The sequence below is a fragment of the Poeciliopsis prolifica genome, unplaced genomic scaffold (genome assembly GCF_027474105.1).
Source record: "Poeciliopsis prolifica strain line A6 unplaced genomic scaffold, Auburn_PproV2 SCAFFOLD037, whole genome shotgun sequence".
Classification (NCBI taxonomy): domain Eukaryota; kingdom Metazoa; phylum Chordata; class Actinopteri; order Cyprinodontiformes; family Poeciliidae; genus Poeciliopsis; species Poeciliopsis prolifica.
In genome coordinates, this window is record NW_026562412.1 from 2,805,706 (window position 1) to 2,825,235 (window position 19,530).

General features: G+C 37.0%; 1 protein-coding gene across 7 annotated transcripts; it reads right to left on the reverse strand.

Annotated features, from left to right (window-relative positions):
* Positions 1-488: 488 nt before the first annotated feature.
* LOC129374742 (sorting nexin-14-like) lies at positions 489-19,293 on the reverse strand. Of its 7 annotated transcripts, none has more exons than XM_055053339.1 (31): positions 18,853-19,293; positions 18,628-18,769; positions 18,399-18,519; positions 17,593-17,666; positions 17,120-17,198; positions 16,997-17,040; positions 15,934-16,021; positions 15,763-15,847; positions 15,523-15,679; positions 14,803-14,878; positions 14,681-14,725; positions 13,754-13,834; positions 13,549-13,663; positions 12,522-12,677; positions 12,277-12,401; positions 11,485-11,543; positions 10,462-10,488; positions 9,386-9,532; positions 7,862-7,994; positions 7,077-7,263; positions 6,049-6,132; positions 5,809-5,909; positions 5,121-5,232; positions 4,999-5,039; positions 4,327-4,446; positions 3,873-3,996; positions 2,974-3,138; positions 2,275-2,370; positions 2,086-2,177; positions 1,919-1,975; positions 489-809 (listed from the first exon to the last, which is right to left on the reverse strand). In XM_055053339.1, the coding sequence occupies exons 2-31, from the start codon at positions 18,762-18,764 to the stop codon at positions 771-773; spliced, it is 2,967 nt and encodes a 988-aa protein (XP_054909314.1). In that variant the 5' UTR covers positions 18,765-18,769; positions 18,853-19,293; the 3' UTR covers positions 489-770. The 7 variants fall into 7 exon arrangements, with proteins under 7 accessions (XP_054909314.1, XP_054909313.1, XP_054909315.1 ...); XM_055053338.1 differs by having other exon boundaries at positions 489-812; XM_055053340.1 differs by lacking the exon at positions 10,462-10,488 and having other exon boundaries at positions 489-812.
* Between the last annotated feature and the right edge of the window lie 237 nt (positions 19,294-19,530).

Genomic DNA, 19,530 nt, shown 5'->3' on the forward strand with positions numbered 1-19,530 from the left:
ACAAAATTTAACTAAATCAACTTGCAGCAACAATTAGGAGACTGTTTTAAGTCAACAATTCCTTAATATAGATGAAAAGTCCGAGATTCACTGGCAGATCATACAAACTATACATGGAAAAATGTAGTTTATATGTAAAGCACAAAATAAAATGCTAAAAGAAATTATATAGTGTTTGTTTGCTGTGCCACCCTAAGAAAAACCAGAAAGATGGATTTTTTTATTTCCACATTACATACAATTTTGCCACCTCAAAATCCTTACTCATCAGCTCTGGCCATCCCTTTAAAACATTTTCTGTTTCTCTGAAACAATCAGTTTTGAAGAATAAAAGTCTGTTTTTATTAACAATTTAATAAACCGTCATGTTGGAAATCATTTATATTCCTCTTAATAACCAATAAAGTACATAGTCTGACAGTAATCAGAATAATCAGAGGGATTGGATTACAGTCAATAAACTCACACACAGCTGCTGAACTGAATCCAAATATTTTATTTTTAGCTTCACATTTCAGGAAAAAAAAAAAACAAGTCGACAACCGGTAAGAATTAAAAGTGCAAATCTGCAGATTTTCTACTTCAAATCAGAAAACATGTTGGCTGCGTTGATGCGGCTGAAACCCAGAAGCATGTCCAATGTCGAAGCCTCTGGACCGTCCTTTTGGATCCCCACTGGGACTTCCTGCTGCGACCCGCCAGAACCCAGAACCTCTCAGGATGCGGGTCGGACCGAACCGGGTCCATCTGGTTGATCGGTTCTGAGCGTTTTACATCCATGGAGCCACAGCAGACGGCTCCTTCTGCACCTGCTGGGAAATGACTCAGCATCACACAGAGACTCGGCTGCACCAACTGAATGATCATTTTCACAAATAAAGAGCCGGTTATTTCAGAATATGTTCACGAAACCCAAATATTAATAAAGCTCTGAAAATTAAATAATATTGAGCGTCTTTTCAAATTCCTCCAGAAATTCATAATTGATTTTCTGGAGCTACTTTATAAATATCAGAAATAAATGTGGATTATTTATTCTTGCTGCATATATGACAGTAAATGTGATTTTGTTGCTGCAAAAACACAAAACCAGGTGAAATTGGTCAAGTTTAGTGAAAATATCTTACAATAAAATTAAACCTACTATTAACTTTCCACAAGATAGAAGAGCTTATTTTCAGGAATCAATAATTCCTTAATTTTCACTTATAGTAAGACATTTTTTCTTCTTATAAATAAAATACTTTTTTATTAATATTAATAAATGATTCACTTAAAATAAGATCAGATTTATTGCTGAAGAAACATATTTAGAAACTAGAGAAAACAGCACTTGGTAAGATTTTGTATTTTTTCAGTGAATTCAAACAAATTTCTGGTATTTTTACTTGCAATAGTGAGTTTATAAAAGCGCTATAAACTTAAAAACAAAATAAACTGAAGATTTGAGAACATCTTAAGGATGCAGAACAAGTTAAAACAGCAAATCAAACTTTAGCATTTTTTTATTTCTATTTTTCTCTGTGGACCCATCAACAGGATTTAACGCTTTAGTTTGATTTGTGTTAAATCTGAGCAGGTTGAGTGCATTGAATGAAAACATTTACAGCCAACTGTGAAGTGGGTTTAATGGCTGAGCCTGCATTACCGGCCGCGTGTTAGAAATCTAACGAAAACCATTTAAACAACAAAACAAAATTAATATTCCAAACAGTTTCTTCATATGAAGCATAAATGACTAACACAGCTTTGAAATTATTCATCCACTTCATGACAGGCTTCTTTAATACAAAGCAGAGCATTTTGTATAAATATGTTTGATTTGTTGCAAACATCAGAACAATTAAGAATACTTTTAGTACTGAATGAGAAAACTCAAGACACTAGAGATGCCAATAAATGTTTTAGCCCTGATTACCTTGTTCAGTTCTGGAAAAAGTTCTTGAACGACAATGTCCAGCAGCACATAGGTCAGCTAATCAAGGCAACAAGACAAAAAAAGCATAAACATTAAAACAAAAACGTATTTGGATACATTTATGTGACGTAACCGATTACCAAACACACTGTGTGTTTTTCCTGTACCTGTTTGTTGAGAACCGGCTGCTGCAGTCCATCGAAGAGGAGACAAATGCCCTCGTACTTTGCCTCTTCCCCAATACACTTTCCTAGAAAATCTAAAGAAATTCGCCCCGTTGAACAATCGTTTGATATGGAGGCAATGCACTGCATTCACTAATAATAAAATTAAACAATATAAAATGAAATAAATACCTGGAATGTAGCTCATCATCTCCTCGAATGTCCGCTTGGCTCTGCTCTGCTTGTCCTGCGCCGAGCGCGGCGGACTGCTCTCGCAGAAAACCGCGTCTGGAACGACATCGGTTCTGTTAGCGACGGCGGATCAGCCAAATAAATACTCTTTATTTTATACCAAAAAATAAATAAAAAGTCATTTTCAGCCAGAAAAACTGAAATTTTGAGATCTTGGAAATTTTCTAGAAAAAAATAAATAAATAACCCAGATTTTTTTCATATTAACTTTCTGAGATCGAATACAAAATCTGTTTTCTATGAAATTTTTCACTGTTCAGTGGCAAAAATTTTCTGGAAAAAAGAGAAAATTTTCTGAACTTCAAATGGCAAAAACTTTTGAAACTCAGAAATAAAACAAGTAAATTTATCAGCGTGAAAAGTCCAAAATTTGCTACCAAAAAACCTTTTTTGAGTTTCAAATGTCAAAAATTTCAACTTTTTAGCCCAGAAATTTTCTATTTTTTCAAGGAAATTTTAGAGATGAATTTGAAAATGTTGTAGTTATTGTTTTATCAGATGTTTGACCTTTGAAGCTCAGACATTTTTGATATCAATCTCAAACTTTAAGAGATGTTTAGTGTAAATTTTGGCCCTGGTTCGGCGTCGCGGTCGAAGGCCAAGCGCTCCAGGAAGTGGCTCGTTGTGCTTCCTGTTTACCTCTCAGCAGGGTGATGAGCGAGACGAGCCGGTGCTCCTGCACCACCAGGTTCAGTTTGTGCTGCAGGTAGTGATCTGTGTAGGCCTCCAGGCTGTTCTTGAACAGGATCCTGCCGCCCATCAGCAGGTGATGAAACCAGTCAGGGATGTGAAACACAACGCGACCTGCCGCAGGAAACATTTAGAAAATCATACAAAAACTTTCACAAAGTTTGGGGAGACTTTGGGACGTCCCCATTGTTGCATATTTTTGAGAGTAATTTTCTGTCTCAAGTCACTGATGAAGGTCACTGACGGCACAGCTCATTTGTAATTTAGCGTTTTAGTGTTTTTACTAAAGATAAATTATAAACTGCTAATTTACTAGGAAGTTTAGCAAACTTTCATCGAAATAATGTTCGACTTTTGTGTTCAAACTAGTTAGACGGTTAAATTTATGCTCTTATTTTGAAGTCTGTTTACGTAGCAGATCTGTTTCCTGTACAACAAATATATGCAGAATAATACAACATGAACAAAATGCAGGAGTTAATGAAACGCATGTTGTGACAAATATTATAAACATTTAGGATTAGCATTAGCTTAGCCTTAGCTACAATCTTATATTATGCTCTAATTAATTGTATTACTTTTTAATTCTCTGCACTTTTCATTGAACTTAACTTCAGACATAAAGACAAGCTGCTCAAATTCAAGTGTTTGAATTTAAATATTTGCTTTTTTTTTATGGAACTACATTAAACAGTAACACCTGTTTGCTTATCCCACCTGAGCATAAACAGGGAATGTTTTAAAGTCAAACTGAGTAAAAAAAATGTTTTGTTTTTTTTATCAATTTAATGTAAAACTCTGATTTGACCTGCAGTTGTGCTGGACAGATTAGATTTACTTGAACTTACCGACATACATTAAATAATCATAAACTCCTTCGACAGTGATCATCTCCATGAAGTAGTTCTGGTTGTGCCTCTTCTCCGTCACTTCGGATCGGTTGGCGTTGTTTTTGAAGAGATCGTTGAAGAGCTGCAACACATTTTGCACTGAAGAAATTTTACAAAGTCCCACAGACTCTCTATACGAATGCATGCATTGAAAAAGGGCTAAAATGATTAATCAATTAATCGTCAGAATTAGATTAATTGATTACTAAAATAATTGTCACCTGCAGCCGTGGTAAAAAAAAATGCTTTTCTTTTTTAAATTTGTAATATTCTGAGCTTGAATAAAAAAGGTTTAAGAGAAAAATCTGTTGAATATTTTAAATCTGATTAATTGTCAGAATAAAAGATTAACAAGGAAATAAAATATCTGTCAGTTGCAGCCCTGAAATGAAAACAGTGAAAAAGTTGGAACCTTTTTATCGTTTTCTGACGTCGGACTGAGGATGGTGAGTTCGGGTCGGCTCGGTTTGGGTTTGGGAGATTCACAGGAGTTGAAGAAGGACTGGATGAACGGCTCCAGGTGCTGCCCTTTCTGAACAGGACATGAAAACAAATAACAAAAACACACAAAGGAGATTAATATATAATAATAATATTTGTAAAGTAGTCTGTTTTATTTCAAATAAATAAATTAACAGTTTAACAGTTCTGAGCAACAAAACATCAATAATGTATTTCTTTTAGCTTAAGCTCCAAACATTTTACTCAATGGGTGAAATAGAAAAACTCAGGGTGAAAAAAGTAAAAGAAGACAAAGAAACAAAGAAAAAAGAGGAAAGAAGGAAGAAAGAAAAAAAGAAAAGTTGATAAAAACAAAAAACAAAAAAAGACAAAATTTTGACATTTGATGAATTAAAACTGAGTAGAATATATAAGTATTCTAAATATTTTTAAATGAAATCCCTGTACAATTTTTATTTATTGACGTCTACACTTTAAATTGAAAAAGATTCATCGTGTGGTGATTCTTTGTTTTTGCCCTGCAGATAAATATTCCTGCATAAACTGACATTTTCTCCAGATTTATACTGAAACTAATGAGACTTTTTTTAAATCAAAACCAGGGACATAAACTCTCCTGTACCTCTTTTATCAGTTTGCTGGGCACTGCCTTGATGATTTTCCCTGCATAAATTAAAAAACAATATAATTATGATCCATTTCTTCTCCACTTTGCCCAGACGCAGCTTCACTCTCCCGTCGCACCGAGGTTCACATCCGGCAGCATCTTGTCCAGGAACTGAGACTCCATGCTGTGAGGAGACAGGAAGTCGGCCAGCAGCTGGCTGTTGCTCAGCTCCGGATGCTGCAGAAGTTTCTGCAAAAAGTACAAAATACAAGCAGGTAGTGAAGCAGATTAATACCAATACCAATTAACTTAAAGTCATTTAGGTCTTTTTACTTTAGCTTAGCATAAAGTTCAGGTTTTCTGGTGCTTGAATCAGTTTGTTGTGCAATAATTATCCAAGTTGAGGCCATTTAAAATGATTGGCTTCAGGATCACCGGGGTGAATTAAAAAAACTAGTGATGAAAAAGAAATCAACGAAATTCAAATTGTTCAAAACATTTGGTTGACGGCAGATTAGGCTCTTCAAACTGTTTTAAATCCATCATTTGGGTTTTGATTTAACGTTTAAACACAAATCTCACAGAAACAAAACAGCATTGAATGATTTATGGGATTAAAACGGCTTTCAAACGTAAAGCTCAATTTAGGATGATAGAAGCAGAACAATAATGTTTCTGCTGCCGGGGGAAATCAGGCTGCAACCAGCGGTTACTTCAGTTTTAATTGACATTATCTATTATTCTGATGATTTATTCATTTTATATTTAAAGTCATTTATATCAGGGTGGAAATGAGACAAGTTTTGAATTTTCTCCTTTATCTACCTGAAGATACTCCTCAAACTCTTCCCGCTTGGATGTCAGAAACTCGTAATTCTTGGGGCCAATTATTCTCTTGGAGGGCAACTGGGCATCTGGAAATGAACCTTTAACGAAGATAAAACTGAAAAATTAGTGCATGTAAAAAAAAACCTGACAAGAAATTACATTTCAGTGTCTTAGGTCTAAATAATAAAAAATTTGCAAAAATGCACAAAGTGAAGCAACAATAATTGAAAAACTTGCCATGAAATTCAGTGAGCTTTGATTCGAGGACGTAAAACTCCAGATATCTCCTGTAGACCGACCAGTGCTCAGTTTCATGACCCACTATTGGAAACCAAATATTAAAGATCAGAAAATCAGACGAGAAACTTTTGATGAAAACCTAAAATTTCTCAAATTATTCTCAGTCCAATTTGCAACATTTCCAACACTGCTTGTTTCATCTTTGTCTGATATGTATAAAATAACTATGACATTGTATTAGGACCATTTAAAAAACTGTTGAGATTTTCTGAAATTTTCAATACAGAAAAAAAAGTTGAAATTAATCTCTGAATTTGTCATATAAAAAAAATCTGAAATTTTTAAGATTAATTTCAGAAATTTTCTAAAAGGATATTTTAGAGTCTGAACATTTTCAAATTTGCACATGAAAAACTGAAATCGAGCTTAATCTCATACTTTCTGAGCTTCAAATATCAAAAATGTGCAAATAAAGGTATTTTTGAATGAATCTCAAATTTTCTAGAAAAAAAGCAAATTTCTGAGTTGCAAAAGTCAAAAACTTGCGAGATTCAGATGTTTTTAAATTATCCTCATATAGATTTTAGAAATAACTTACACAGTAAAACTGCTGGATTAAAAACAACCCAATTTGCAACCAAACATGGACGACTCCACGCTGGTTTGGTTTGAACTTGAAACTCAAAATTCGAGTTCCAAAAGTTGAGAATTTGCAAGAAATAAAACCAGAAATATTTAGATGACACAAAGAAATATTTTAGAGAAAAAACAAGGACATTTTAAAAAGTCCAAAATTTTCAACATCCGAAACTGATTCAGTCAAAAACTTGAGAGAAAAAAACTTTTAGATTATTCTCAAAAATTTTCTAGAAGAGTTTCAAAAGTTGACTTCTCCCCCTAGTGGGCTGAAGGACTTTTCAACTTGTGAAATTTTTGGCAAAACTTTACTACGAATTTTTTACAACACGCCATTGTGTATACCTGACAAAGTTTACAGAACAAGAAACATAACGCCCTCAGTTGACCTGCTTTCCTGTCGTTGCGCTCCACGTCGATGCAGAAGACGGGAATCCTCTCTCGCTTCACGTCGTCGTCGTAGAAGTCGATGTACGGGATGGTGATGTTCCAGGCGGAGAGGTTTCGAGGCGTGCTGGGCGTGGAGGCCGCCTCCATCGGCGAGTCGTCCTCCAGAACCATCATGGCTTCCTCGACCTGCAGTTAAAGATGCACCAGGTGTCAGCCATTTTGTAACGCTGTAATCTTCTCCCTCTCTCATTACCTCGTTTTCCTATCACATAAAAGCCACTAGAGGAAATAAAACTTTTTTTTAAAAAAAGTTTACTTTACTTTACTGCAAAAACACAACCTCTTAAAGGCAAAACTTTGCCAGAAAAAAAATCTGAAATTTTGAGATTTATTTCAGAGATCTTCTAGAAAACAAATTGGAAATTTCTGATTTTCAAAAGTCAAAAATTTTCCACCTATGAAACTCAGAAATTTGCAAGTATGATCTAGAACACTTTAGAGATTTTTTTTTCTTGCAAATTCTTTACTTTTCAATCTTAGAAAAAACATTTCCAAGATTAATATCAGAATTTCACAATGGGAAGGATATAATTAAGGAGGGAAGAAGGGAAGTTAATAAGGATGAAAGGAGGGACTAAAACCTGAAATATTTTCTGCGTTGCAACAGTATCTGATTTCCTTTACTCACTCTCGCCCCCTGCTGACAATGACCTGCCAGCCTGCAGATAATGACCCTTCCTTGATAAAATGTTCAGGATTTTCCAGCTGAGGCAGCCGGTCTCACCATGTCGTCCTCTCCCTCCACCTGGCCGTAGGACGGCAGCATGGCGCCCTCCATGGTCGTGCTTTTGAACACTCCTTTGATCTTGCTGCCGATGCGGCTGATCCCGAACGACTCGCCCCTCTTCGACGTGTTCCTGCAGAGCCAAGAGGGTGGAGAGTGGATGATGATCGACCGACCGAGGCGCCGCTTCAGCAGAGCACATGCAGCCAGAGAGGCTAAAATGATAAAGCAGCAGAGGAGGGGCGAAGCTCCCCAAGACGAAATGCCACTTGTCTTACGATGCCAAAAACTCTGCTGGCCCAAAGCAAAAGCAGTTACAAAGCAGTGAGAGTTGGTTTCACACGGTCCGATCCGGGAGCTTCAATCACTAACAAAGGAATTGTGCTTGTATTAATTAATCACAAGTCATCCACAAAACAAAACAGACACTCTGAGTCTGGCAAAAACACAAAATATCACCAAGCGCTTTGGTTTGGATTCTCGTGCAAAAACCTTGAAATAAGACAAAAGTAAATTACAAGTAACTTTTCAGCTACATAAAGAAGATTGTTTCCAGTCAAAACTTCCCTAATACTGATTAAAAGTAATGCTAGTTCAACTGGCACATTATTTCACTCGTTACAAGATGTTTTTCCCATAAAATGCATGAAATAATCTACAACGGTTTATTACTGTAATTCCAATACATATGGAAATAACTAGGACACAAAAAACTGAGAAACTTTGAGACTAATGTCACAAAAACACTTGGACATTAGAAAAGATGGAAATTTGCTCAAGAAAAACTTTAAAACTTTCTGAGTTTCAAAAGTCACATATTTCCCAGAAAACCTCAGAAATTAAATAAATAAATAACTTGGACATTTCTATGTTTGGAAAGTTTACATTTTGAAAAATATCAAAATTTGTTTGTTTTTTTTAGAAAAATTCAAGTTTCAAATGTTGAAAAATTTTCCATTTGGATTTCAGAAATTTTCTTGTTTTTTCTACAACATTTCTGAGATAAATCTTTTTTTTCTTGCAAATTTCTGACTTTTCAAAAATGTGAACTCTTAAAAATGTTCTTGTTTTTTTCTAAAATAATTTCTGAGATTAATTTCATAATTTCAGATTTTTTGGGTCGAAATTTCCCTCCTTTTTTCTGTCTACACTGACCCCAAATTGCTGTCTGAATAACCTGCCAGTGGAACATGTAATTTTTATCAATATTATTGATTTAAAGTAAGTCCATATTTCTTGCTGAAAAGTTACTTTTAAGTTGTGTCTAATTTTAAGTGCACTAAAATATTCAGACTAGAAACTAGACTAAAAATACTTGGTAAGATTTTGTTGGTTGAGAAACAGAGCACACGGGTTCAAACCCAATTAAAGAGACAAGTCACTGCATTGTTAGAAATAATAGAGTAACAGCAGGTTTCCATGCAGTTGGCCTACCATGCAGGCGTCTGGGTGGGACTGGGGTCACATGAGGGGACATGGAGGGGGATGGACAGCATGACATCACACAGATGGACCATGACTTACTTGGGCGATGAGTGGCGGTGGGTTTGCGAGCCGTATGGGAAGTTTGTGAACGTGGACTGGGCATGGAGGGAGCTAAAGGATGCAGGTGAGGAGCTGCCAGAGGCGGTGAAGAGTGAGGACGGGGACTCGGGGCTCCAGTCCCAGGAGCTACAGGCAGAACAGGGCCAGGTCCCCCGCGGGCCGGTGGGGGAGAGGACAGGGCAGGCAGTATGGTAGTCAGGGAATCATAGTGGACATTCAGGGTGCATTCACACCAGCCCAGTTTGGGCCGCTTTAACTCCGATCCATTTGCCTAGAAAGTCCAGTTATAGACTAGAAACTTCTCGGTCTCGGTTCGGTTGAGATGAACTCTGGTGCCATTGGAATTTATACTTGAACACCAAGTGGACCGCCCCAAAACCAGAAAGCGGACTACAGCACAAGGCATTCTGGGTAAATAGCAAAACAAACTCACTAGCCTAGCATTAGCAGGACAAATGGCTTGTCGTCTTTTACCAACGACAAGAGCGAAATCATCCAACCGCTAAAATCTGATGCTACTTTATTTTTGTTAACATTTCACAATTAGTGTCTGCTTCAGAGCTTTTCATGTAATTTCCTCCAGTGAGTTTTTGGTGCAGCGCCCCCACAGGTGGGGAGGAGAACAACACAGAGGCCAACTCAACAACAAAAAATGAGTCAGGCTACAATTATTTATTTTTTTATTATAAAAATAAAATCAAAGTAATACGAGAATAAAGTCTAGTCTTAAGTGAACCGGAATACACAAGTAGACCAACTTTCATTCATATTTAGGTTTTCAATAGATAATATTAATCAACAAGTGAAGCGCACACACACACAACAGCCATCTTTCTGAATCTCCCCATCAAATAAACTCTTATTTAGGAGTAAAATGTTGAATGTAATGAATTTATGAATGATTATTATACAGCTAAAATGCTAATGCTAATGCATTCGACAGTATTCTGAGCCAGCGCCCTGGTCAGGCAAGGAAGAAGCGTCTTTTATATGATGCGTGCGTCCCTGTTAAGCCAGTCACGGGTTTGGTCAACACACTGATGCCTCATACTCACCGAATGTCATCCAAACTGACGCTATTTCTGGAACAATATGCACAAGGAGTTAGCTACCTACACATCATTCGCTGTGATGTTAAATTAAAGCTAGAGCAATCCAATCCCAAGTCTCTGGTTAAACTCTGTTGGTGCACGGTCTGTGGTTTTACAAGACACATCTAAAATAACAAATCCTTTTATAATGTGCACATTATTTCCTTCAATCAGGATGTTTTGACTCGTTTTAATGACTTTCACGTTGACAGAGAGACTGTTTTGGCTGCTGCAGCACCTCGTCTTTCTGTCGTGTGACCTGGAACTGACTTTCCTAGATTGTTTTTCATTTAATTTTAATTTAAGTTTGTTTATTTGACTAGGACAGTGCATATTAATCAATGTTGCCACAATTCATGGCAGCATAAATTTGCAGGAATTAGCACAAAAGCTAATTTAAACTGGTTTATGTCTGGAAGAGCTCCACAGAAAGCAGCTGAAACACTGATGATGAACAACTTAAACATAAAAATGAAAGTATTAGTTTTATAAACTTATTTTGAAAATGACATATTGAATTATCAACAAGACGTATCAAAACAGAACAAACATGCTAATGTTAATGCTGAGCCGCTTTGAAGGCAACTCTGACTTAGTCAGATAAATTATTCTAAATATCATTTTGCTAATCCTAGGAGATGTACAATGGGAAAGTTTAGTCTGATTTAATGTTAAACATTGAGAAAAATGTCTTTTTTACAGTGCATGTAAAAATCCTAGTTTTTACTGTATTTTAGATGCAATCGTAAATGATCGAGACTAAAGTCAAATGATGTGGACATAAATGATGCAGCAGATAACAGATCAGAGATCCAGTGGGTCATGACCTCTGTGCTATGATAAACAAAATACCGCATGTCGAGTTTGGATGTTTTGTTGCATCTAATTTATTAACATTTTTTACATCACAATGTTACACTAAGTCATTGTTAATTTCTATTGATTTTTAGAGCTTTAAAAAGAAACTGATGATAAGCTAAAACCTACCTGCTCATCTTTGAGTTCCTGGCCGGAGACTCCGCCCCCCTCAGAAGCTGTCGAAAGTACTGCAGGAAAAAACAAAGTCAGTAATGACCACTTTGTAGGTTTGCTACAGCATGTAAGCTAAAGCACTACGTCGGCAACTGTAGTACTTAGAAATCAGATTTTAAAAATGTCATTATCCCGAAAAAAATATGACAACTGCTGACTGCGGACAATGTCTGATGTCAAGGCTGGAAGCAGATGTGCAACTATATAACTGTACATCTTTGAAAAACAGAAGTGGAGCCTCCTGCACAGCCAGCAAGAATGCAGCAGGTGGTTTCTAGATAGTAAGTCAACAACAAAACACTTGTCTTTTCCAGCAGCCATCGTACAGAGCACACCGTGATAAAACCAACTGACCAAATGTGCTGCACCCCAATTTTGGTTGCTAGGTAGCAGGCGGGACTCTGCTGGGGTAGCTAGGTAACGAGCTTTGCTTCACTGGGGTCACGAGGTGAGGGTGAGGGTTAGGGGTTAGGGTGAGGGTTAGGGTTAGGGTTAGGGTTAGGGGAGGGTCAGTGCCCGCTGAGTTGCGCCGATATATTGCAACAAAACATTAACTCACTGCCAGAAAAGCGCCAGGTGTTTGTTTTTAAGTGCCTGAGCCGTTTTCAAGAGAAGTTTGGAACCAAATGGAAGTACAATAATTGGTAAACTGTGAATTTTTCATAATATGTATCCGTTGAAAGTCTTTTTATTAACTGAGATTGAAAGCTGTGGTGAAACCATTGATTTCCTGCTGCAGTTACTGACCTCGTCGCTGTGACAGAACATCGGGGTGAAAACATTTTCCAGGAGCGACAGAACGTGCTCATAGGCTTCGAACAAACACCTCATGGTCTGCAGTTTCACCACCTGTGCATACGGGCCTTCGGCAACTGAGACCACAAAGAACACAGAAAAACAGATACATGCAAATGATCTGTTAGATTTTAATATAAAATATCTCATTTAACTTACTGTCTTATTGGTCTGTCAGATGCACATGATTTACGTACTGTTTCTGATTTCTTCCACTATGAATGGGTCGAAGCGGATCTTGTCAATGCTCTCGTCCAAGCAGTAAGTCTCGTAGATCTTCTTCACCTCTTCATGCAGCATCATCTTCTCCGAGTCCGACAGCTCCGGGCACAAAATCCTGTCGTTGAATTCCTCTGGGAAGTCGGGAAAGTCGGACACAACCGAGTCACTGCGTGCAAGACTTTCATGGGACAGAACTGCAGCTGGCGTATCGATCTAAATATCGATACCAAGGTAAGTATTGGTATCGGATAAACATTTTTATTTAGTTTCTCTTCCATATGTCCAGCAAATTACTCAAGTTGGTGCAGGAATTAAAATGCCAAATATCAAAAACTTGCATTTAAATTTTATACTTTTGTATGAAAATTTGCATTCAAAACTTTTACTTTCTTTCAAATACAATCTGTCTCATTCCCCATAAGCACAATTTTATCATCATCATCTACTCAGCTGACAAAGAATACACTTTTGTAAAGATATACATCTGAAAACTAAAAAATGAAACTACCCTATCATTCTACCTTGAACAGGTTACGATGGGTCTGCAGGTCACACAAAACATCTCCATTACATTTTTTTTCACAAAATCATTCTTGACCGCAAACAAATGAATAATTGTACATGCATCTTTGAAAAGCAAAAATGGAGCCTCCTGTACAATCAACAAGAATTCAACAAGTGGTTTCTGGATGGAAAATCAACAACAAAACACTCGCCTTCTCCAGAAGCCATTGTACAACACATACAATGCATACAGCATGCAGAAGCATTTGAGATCCAAATGAAAGTACAAAAATGTGCGAAATGTAAATTTATTCTCCACATTTTCAAATTATTCAATGACAATGTCATTTTTTCAGTACTAGATATGCTGGCCCTGTATGTTTTTGGTACCAAGTATTCTCCTGATACTTTGTATCAGAAAACTTCCAAGTGTCGTCTCCCTGCACAAAGTGAATTAATCGACCTGTTTTTGTCCAAGAGTGAACAGGAAACACTCACCTACAGCGAGACAGAACTGGAGGACGTGAACGGCTCCTTCCTGTTTGAGGAAGTTCATAAAACGAAACAGGAGGTCCTGCTGCTCTCTGATTTCCTTCAGCTCCAGCTTGAGCACCTGCTCCAGGAAAAGCAGACAGTTCAGGTGCTAATTTGATGATATAGTTAATAATTTATCAATATTCTATATGAAGAGCAAAGCACTCACCGAGGGCTTTTTGTTACGAGAATCCGAATATTTCTGTAAGAAGGGAACCAGTGCTGAAGTTGGCTCTGTAGCTTCTTCAGGCTGAAGAGATAAAAATACAGTAAATTCATTATAAAATTACATAAATTCATTATAAAATTACATGAATAATACAGGTATTATATCTTAATACCTGTCAGCAGGTATTAAACTATAACTATACTATAGTATATCTATACTTTGCATTTGATGCACACTTTTGTATTTAAAAAAGTGGTTCACTGATTGATTATTTGTTATTTCGGTTGTTTTGTTTATTTTGGATATTTAAAATGTTTTCTAGTTCTAGTGTTTTAAAGTTTAATGATCTTTGATAATGTGTTCTGCATTACAATGACCTGACAGTATCAGTTAGAAAAAAATATATCAGAAGCCACCAGTCAGATTAGCTAGCTATCGAGCTAACTAGCTACAAAGTTAGATAAATACCGTATTGATCCCAAAGGGGGGAAATTTGTTTTTTAGACATCTGTGATCGGCCAGCAAACTGCAATCCGTGCACCTCTGATTTTAAATGATCATATTTTCTACCAACTGTAGGCAATAAAAATCATAATTAACAGAACTAAATGGTTGAAAACAGCCTAATTAATCTATAGCATTATACAGTTGTGCTTTCATTGACTGCATAATGCACTTGTATAAGGTGTTTTTTTACTTGGCAATCGGAATAGTTTATTCACATCACATTTAACAGAAACACCACAATTGTAAAATTTGTGGAATATCAACAATGTTTTGCTTACATTTGTAATGGAGAGGCAGCTTTTCATTTAAATAAATTGACTGTATTCTTATTTATTAAATATGTTTGTTAATAAATTCTAACTGAAACATCAAGACAGAAATAAAAAACATTCAATTTGAACAAAGGTTGAACGTACTCACAGGGGAATTGTCGATAAATATTAAAATTAAATGATTCACTGTGTCCTGCAATGGAAACAAAACATATCGTCTATCAGCAGGAGGTTTGAAGTGACAGCAGCTCTTCATGGATCTGAACTCACCGGGTCGGCCAGATAGTCCATCGAAGGCAGGAAGACAGAACCGGCCAGAACTTCTCTGATCAGCAGAGTCAGAGATCTGTTGGAGATTATTTGGTTTTTGCAGTGAAGTCAGTTTCTTTCACAATATTTATTAAACGAGTTTAATAAGTTGAATAAAAGCTGATTTGGATGCAGCAAAGTCAGATTTTCAGTAAAAGTTTCTGTACAGAGGAGATTCTACTTATTCCTAGAGTTTGGCTAGAAAAACAAATACTTTGTGCTGCACTTAAGTTTGATGTCAAAAATAATTTTACCCTGATTAAAATTGTTTTTTATCATTCATGAAATGCAGTTGTGGGTAAAATCAGTCCATGAGCCACAAACGGGCCCGGGCCGCACTTTGGACACTCCTGCTTTATTTGGTAATTAAACTCACATTTTGCTGCATTGGAAACACAACATTAATGTATTTTAGTTGAATTTTATGAAAGAAAAAATTTAAGCAATGCAAGTTTTAAAGTGGGAAGGAAAGAAGACATTAAATTTATCATTTCTAAATAATACGCATAATGTAATTCCATCTGAACTTATAGACTTTTACTCGTTCTTATTTGGAGATTAAATAAAAAAGGATTAATTTACACACAACTTTGGGCACTGCAGTTTGTATATTTTGTGCCGCTACCTGCAGTTTGTACATTTTGTGCCGCTACCTGCAGTCTGTACATTTTGTGCCGCTACCTGCAGTCTGTGCCTTTGGGCGGCAGGATGTAGGGGAAAAGTATCTCAGTCAGCTTCCTCAGGTAGAGCAGTTCATCTCTGCGGCTTCGCAGCGCCACATGGAGATCCGGGCCCAACTCATCCAGCGCTGCTTGTTGAAGATACTCTGCGTTCTTCACTGCTCCGGACAACAAAACGTAAAGTTACACCTGCAGTACCGATCGCGACCTAGAGGAGGCAGTGTGCTGAAACCAGGAAGACCTTTCTGTCTGGCTTTGCTGATGATTTCAATGTGTTTCATGGAAACTTTCAGAAGCTTTCTAGTGATGAGTGAAGCCACATCCACCTTTGGGGAAACAGAGAAAAACAAGATAAAATGTTATTTAGGGTTAGGGTTAATGTAAAAATAATAATAATGTTAGATTATGTTACCTTTTGAATTCGGCGCACCAAGACAGCAGCAAGGAAGCGTAACGTCACCCTCAGCTCATCAACAAATGAGTCGTCATCTGTGATTTCTCTGGAAATCATCATCGAGTCACTTCAAATCGAGCAGCATCACATTTTACACCCAAATAGAAATGTTAAAGCTGCTGGGGTGGCTCTACAGGCCATTCAAAACATTCATCAAGTTTTTTACCCAAGTAATTTCAGTCGGTTTCACTCTGCCTATTTTTAGCATTAGGGCGTCCTGTCACTTTAAATCCAAATGAGCTGCTGCTGGCCACGCCCCCAACTCAAAGTTTACATTGTCTTGTAAAAAACTACCAAATTTTAGTATATTTGGCTTACTGTCTAGTGCAAATATGTTAGTACACTGACAACAACACAAAACCAACTGATAAGTAACTTTTCAGCATAATATGAGATTTTTAAGTCAATAATTAAGTCAATAATTCTTTGGTATTGATAAAAAGTACTAGTTCCACTGGCAGATTATTTCACTTATAACGTTTTCCCCGTGTTAAATTTGAAAAAAAATGACCAGTGGCAACAAATACCTTTTCATCAATATTAAGGAGTTATTGACTCAAAAAAAAAAAAAAAAAAAAGAAGCTTCCGTATTGTTCTGAAAAGTTGCTTCTCAGTTAGTTTGGTCTTATTGTAAGTGAACTAAAAAACTTGCAATAGAAACTAGAAAAAAAAAGTTAATATTTTGTTTTTGCAGTGCAATAAGTGGTTTCTGGGCGTCTTTTCCAGCAGCGCATACAGCGGTAAAACGTTGCTAGGTAACGGCGTTGGGCTCTGCTGGGGTTGCTAGGTAACGGCGTTGGGCTCTGCTGGGGTTGCTAGGTAACGGCGCAGTGTGCCGTTACATTTTGTTTTTTTTGAAACAGACAAAATTAATTTACTTATTACCAAAAACATGGCTGGGTGTTTTTAAGCATTTGGCTGTTTTTATGAGCAGCTGTGACCCAAACGGAAGTACAAAAAAAAAAACAATAAAAAAATGTATTTAGCATAATGCCTCCGCTTTAGCATAATAAAACCCTACCTGTACCAGGGATAAACCACATTCTCTAAAACAAGCTCCAGAATCTGTGAAAAATAAAAATATTACATGAGATCAGTGGATTCAAAACAGCTTTTATTGTTTGTTTTAATCATGATGTCACACCTCAGACAGAGAGGCATCCACCTTCGAGGGTATTTTCAGGTCAAGCCAGGGCTGATAGTTTTCCAGCAATAAAGTCGGTCTGGGAAGCAGAAAAATCACAGAATTGCACACAAAGAGCTGAAGTCATTTCTGACCACTAGCTGGCGCGAGCAGTTTTTATTTCTTTGGCTCCAAGTCTGCTTGTCGTTTAAACTGATCACTGAAGTTCTCTCACAAACCTCCATCTTCATAAAAAATATATACTTAAAGATTTTAATATGACAAAATGTACAGGATTATTTTAGCGTTATCAGACTAAATTGGGTTTAAAATAAACACTATATGTTGGTTTTTTGTTATTATTTGTAAAAAGGATTAGAAACTGTTTATTACTGTATTGTGAGGCATATTTAAATCTATTTAAATGTAAATATAACAGATTAAAACTTGAGGTTGAATTGCGACAAAAAGGGAAAACGTTTCAGGTTGTTTACCTGTGTCTTTTGCATTTAATCTTTCCACACACAGCGCAGCTGTGGCCCAAAGGAAACAGCTCCTGCTGGAAAGACTGGGACAAATTAACTCACATTATTAACCTGTTGCAGTAACTAAACATAATCAGTTTTACAACAGTCTCATCAGATTAAAAAACAAAGAAGGGGTAATTTTCACCAAAAACTGTAGCACTGTTCCAGCAAAACAAATGGTGGAAATTTCAAAGCTTTTTGATTTTTCAAACTCAGAAGTCTTTCTAGAAAATTTCTGATATTTCTAAGTTTCCACTCGCATATTTTCAACTTTTCTAACTCAGAAATCCCTTCATTTTGTCTAAACAAATTTATGAGAATCTGGGTCTTTGCTCACAAATTTTTGACTTTAGGAGTTTTTTATAGCAAATTTGCAATATTTCAAAATCAGAAATTTTCTCCTTTTTTACAGAAAATCTCTTAGATTAATTTCCAACTTTTTTTTTAATTTAGCAATTTACATTTTTTTCTAGAAAATTTCTGAACTTAATCTCAATTTTTTTAGCTAATTTTTACATTTTTGAAACTCAGAAATTTCCTTGTTTTTGATAAACAATTACTGTGATTAAAGCAAACTGACTATGGAGCAAATTTTTAATTTTTCAAAGTCAGAAAATTTCTTGTTTTTTCAATTTTTTCTGAGCAAATTGACAACTTGTCGAACGCAGAAATTGCCTTGTTTCTTTTGCAGTATCAAGATTTCTGAAATTTTTGGTGGAAAATTTTCTCTTCCGCTTTGATTTTTTAATCCAGGTCGTAGTAGTCTGACCAACCTTTGTTTTTTGTTTAATGGACATGAATATGTTTGGCAGCAGAGACTCGGGACCCAGTGAGCAGTAAAAAGTAACCACACCCGCCAGGAAGGACCAAAACACCATGATAATATGAATATATCTAAAAACAAAACAAATCACATTGTCAATGCTCACATGCCAAACAAACATTACATCATCCCAGGTCATCATGTGATGCGTTCAGGGACCCCATGCGACGTTGACTTGCCTGTTTAGCAGCAGAGTGGTCAGCAGTAAGAGCAGCAGGAGAAAACAGAAAACCGGGTACTGCCTGCCGAGCTCCTTGACCCGGTCCAGCTTCATCCCGCGGCTTGTCAGCTGCAGAAAAGCTCGGATGCTGCTCATCCTCCCTATAATCCAGGAAAACCAGAACACGCTGCAGCGTCGGGTTCTGGGATATTTACTGCATTTTATCTCTGAGTCCAACACTTACCGCCGGTTTACGGCCGAGCAGAGGCAGGAAAATGACACAAAGGTTGCTGGATGGCTGGATGATCAGCGCAGGCGTGGTGGCCGTGCGCAGCTGTCGGGATTAAGATCACGCAGCAGCATGGTTCCTCCCGGAGCAGCGGCTCTAATGGCTGCGGTGCTGGCTGTCAGCCCGGTCCGTTCCGGTCCGGTCCGGTCCGTGGAGGGACTGCCGCCTGGTTGTCAACACCGGAGACGCGTGATGTCACCGCGCTACGCCGCCTGTCCGGCCTCTGGCTGCTGCAGTTCTCACCAAACGCTGCACCTTCCCGACATGCGGGGTTTTTTCTTTATCTGGGTGAACGCGCAAATCATGAGGCGTTAAAATATTTTTAAAAGTTGGTATTCCATTAAGTAAGTCATATAAATTTAAGCTAAATAAGTTGTTTCTCTTCTTTGTGTTCATAAAAGATTAGAAGAAATATTTGTTTTGATTCGTTTTAATATTTTTAAACAATAATAATAAAAAACATCACTCAGTGGTGCCTCCAAGGGGTGGCTATGTGGGGACCATGGCCCCTGCTGGGAAAATGCTACCACCCAATACTTAATTCCCATAAGTCTGAACCGGAAGTGATTCAAGCCATCTTAGTAGACATGCAAATGCACAACAAAAATAAAATAAGTGGACACTCTTCACCGA

Coding starts and splice junctions, on each gene's coding strand:
- LOC129374742 (XM_055053338.1), bottom strand. CDS start 18,764: ATGAGCAGCATCCGAGCTTTTCTGCAGCTGACAAGCCGCGGGATGAAG. Junction 12,402..12,521: donor AGTGGAAGAAATCAGAAACA/GTACGTAAATCA, acceptor TTGTGGTCTCAG/TTGCCGAAGGCCCGTATGCA. Junction 7,995..9,385: donor CACCGCCACTCATCGCCCAA/GTAAGTCATGGT, acceptor TTGGCTCTGCAG/GAACACGTCGAAGAGGGGCG.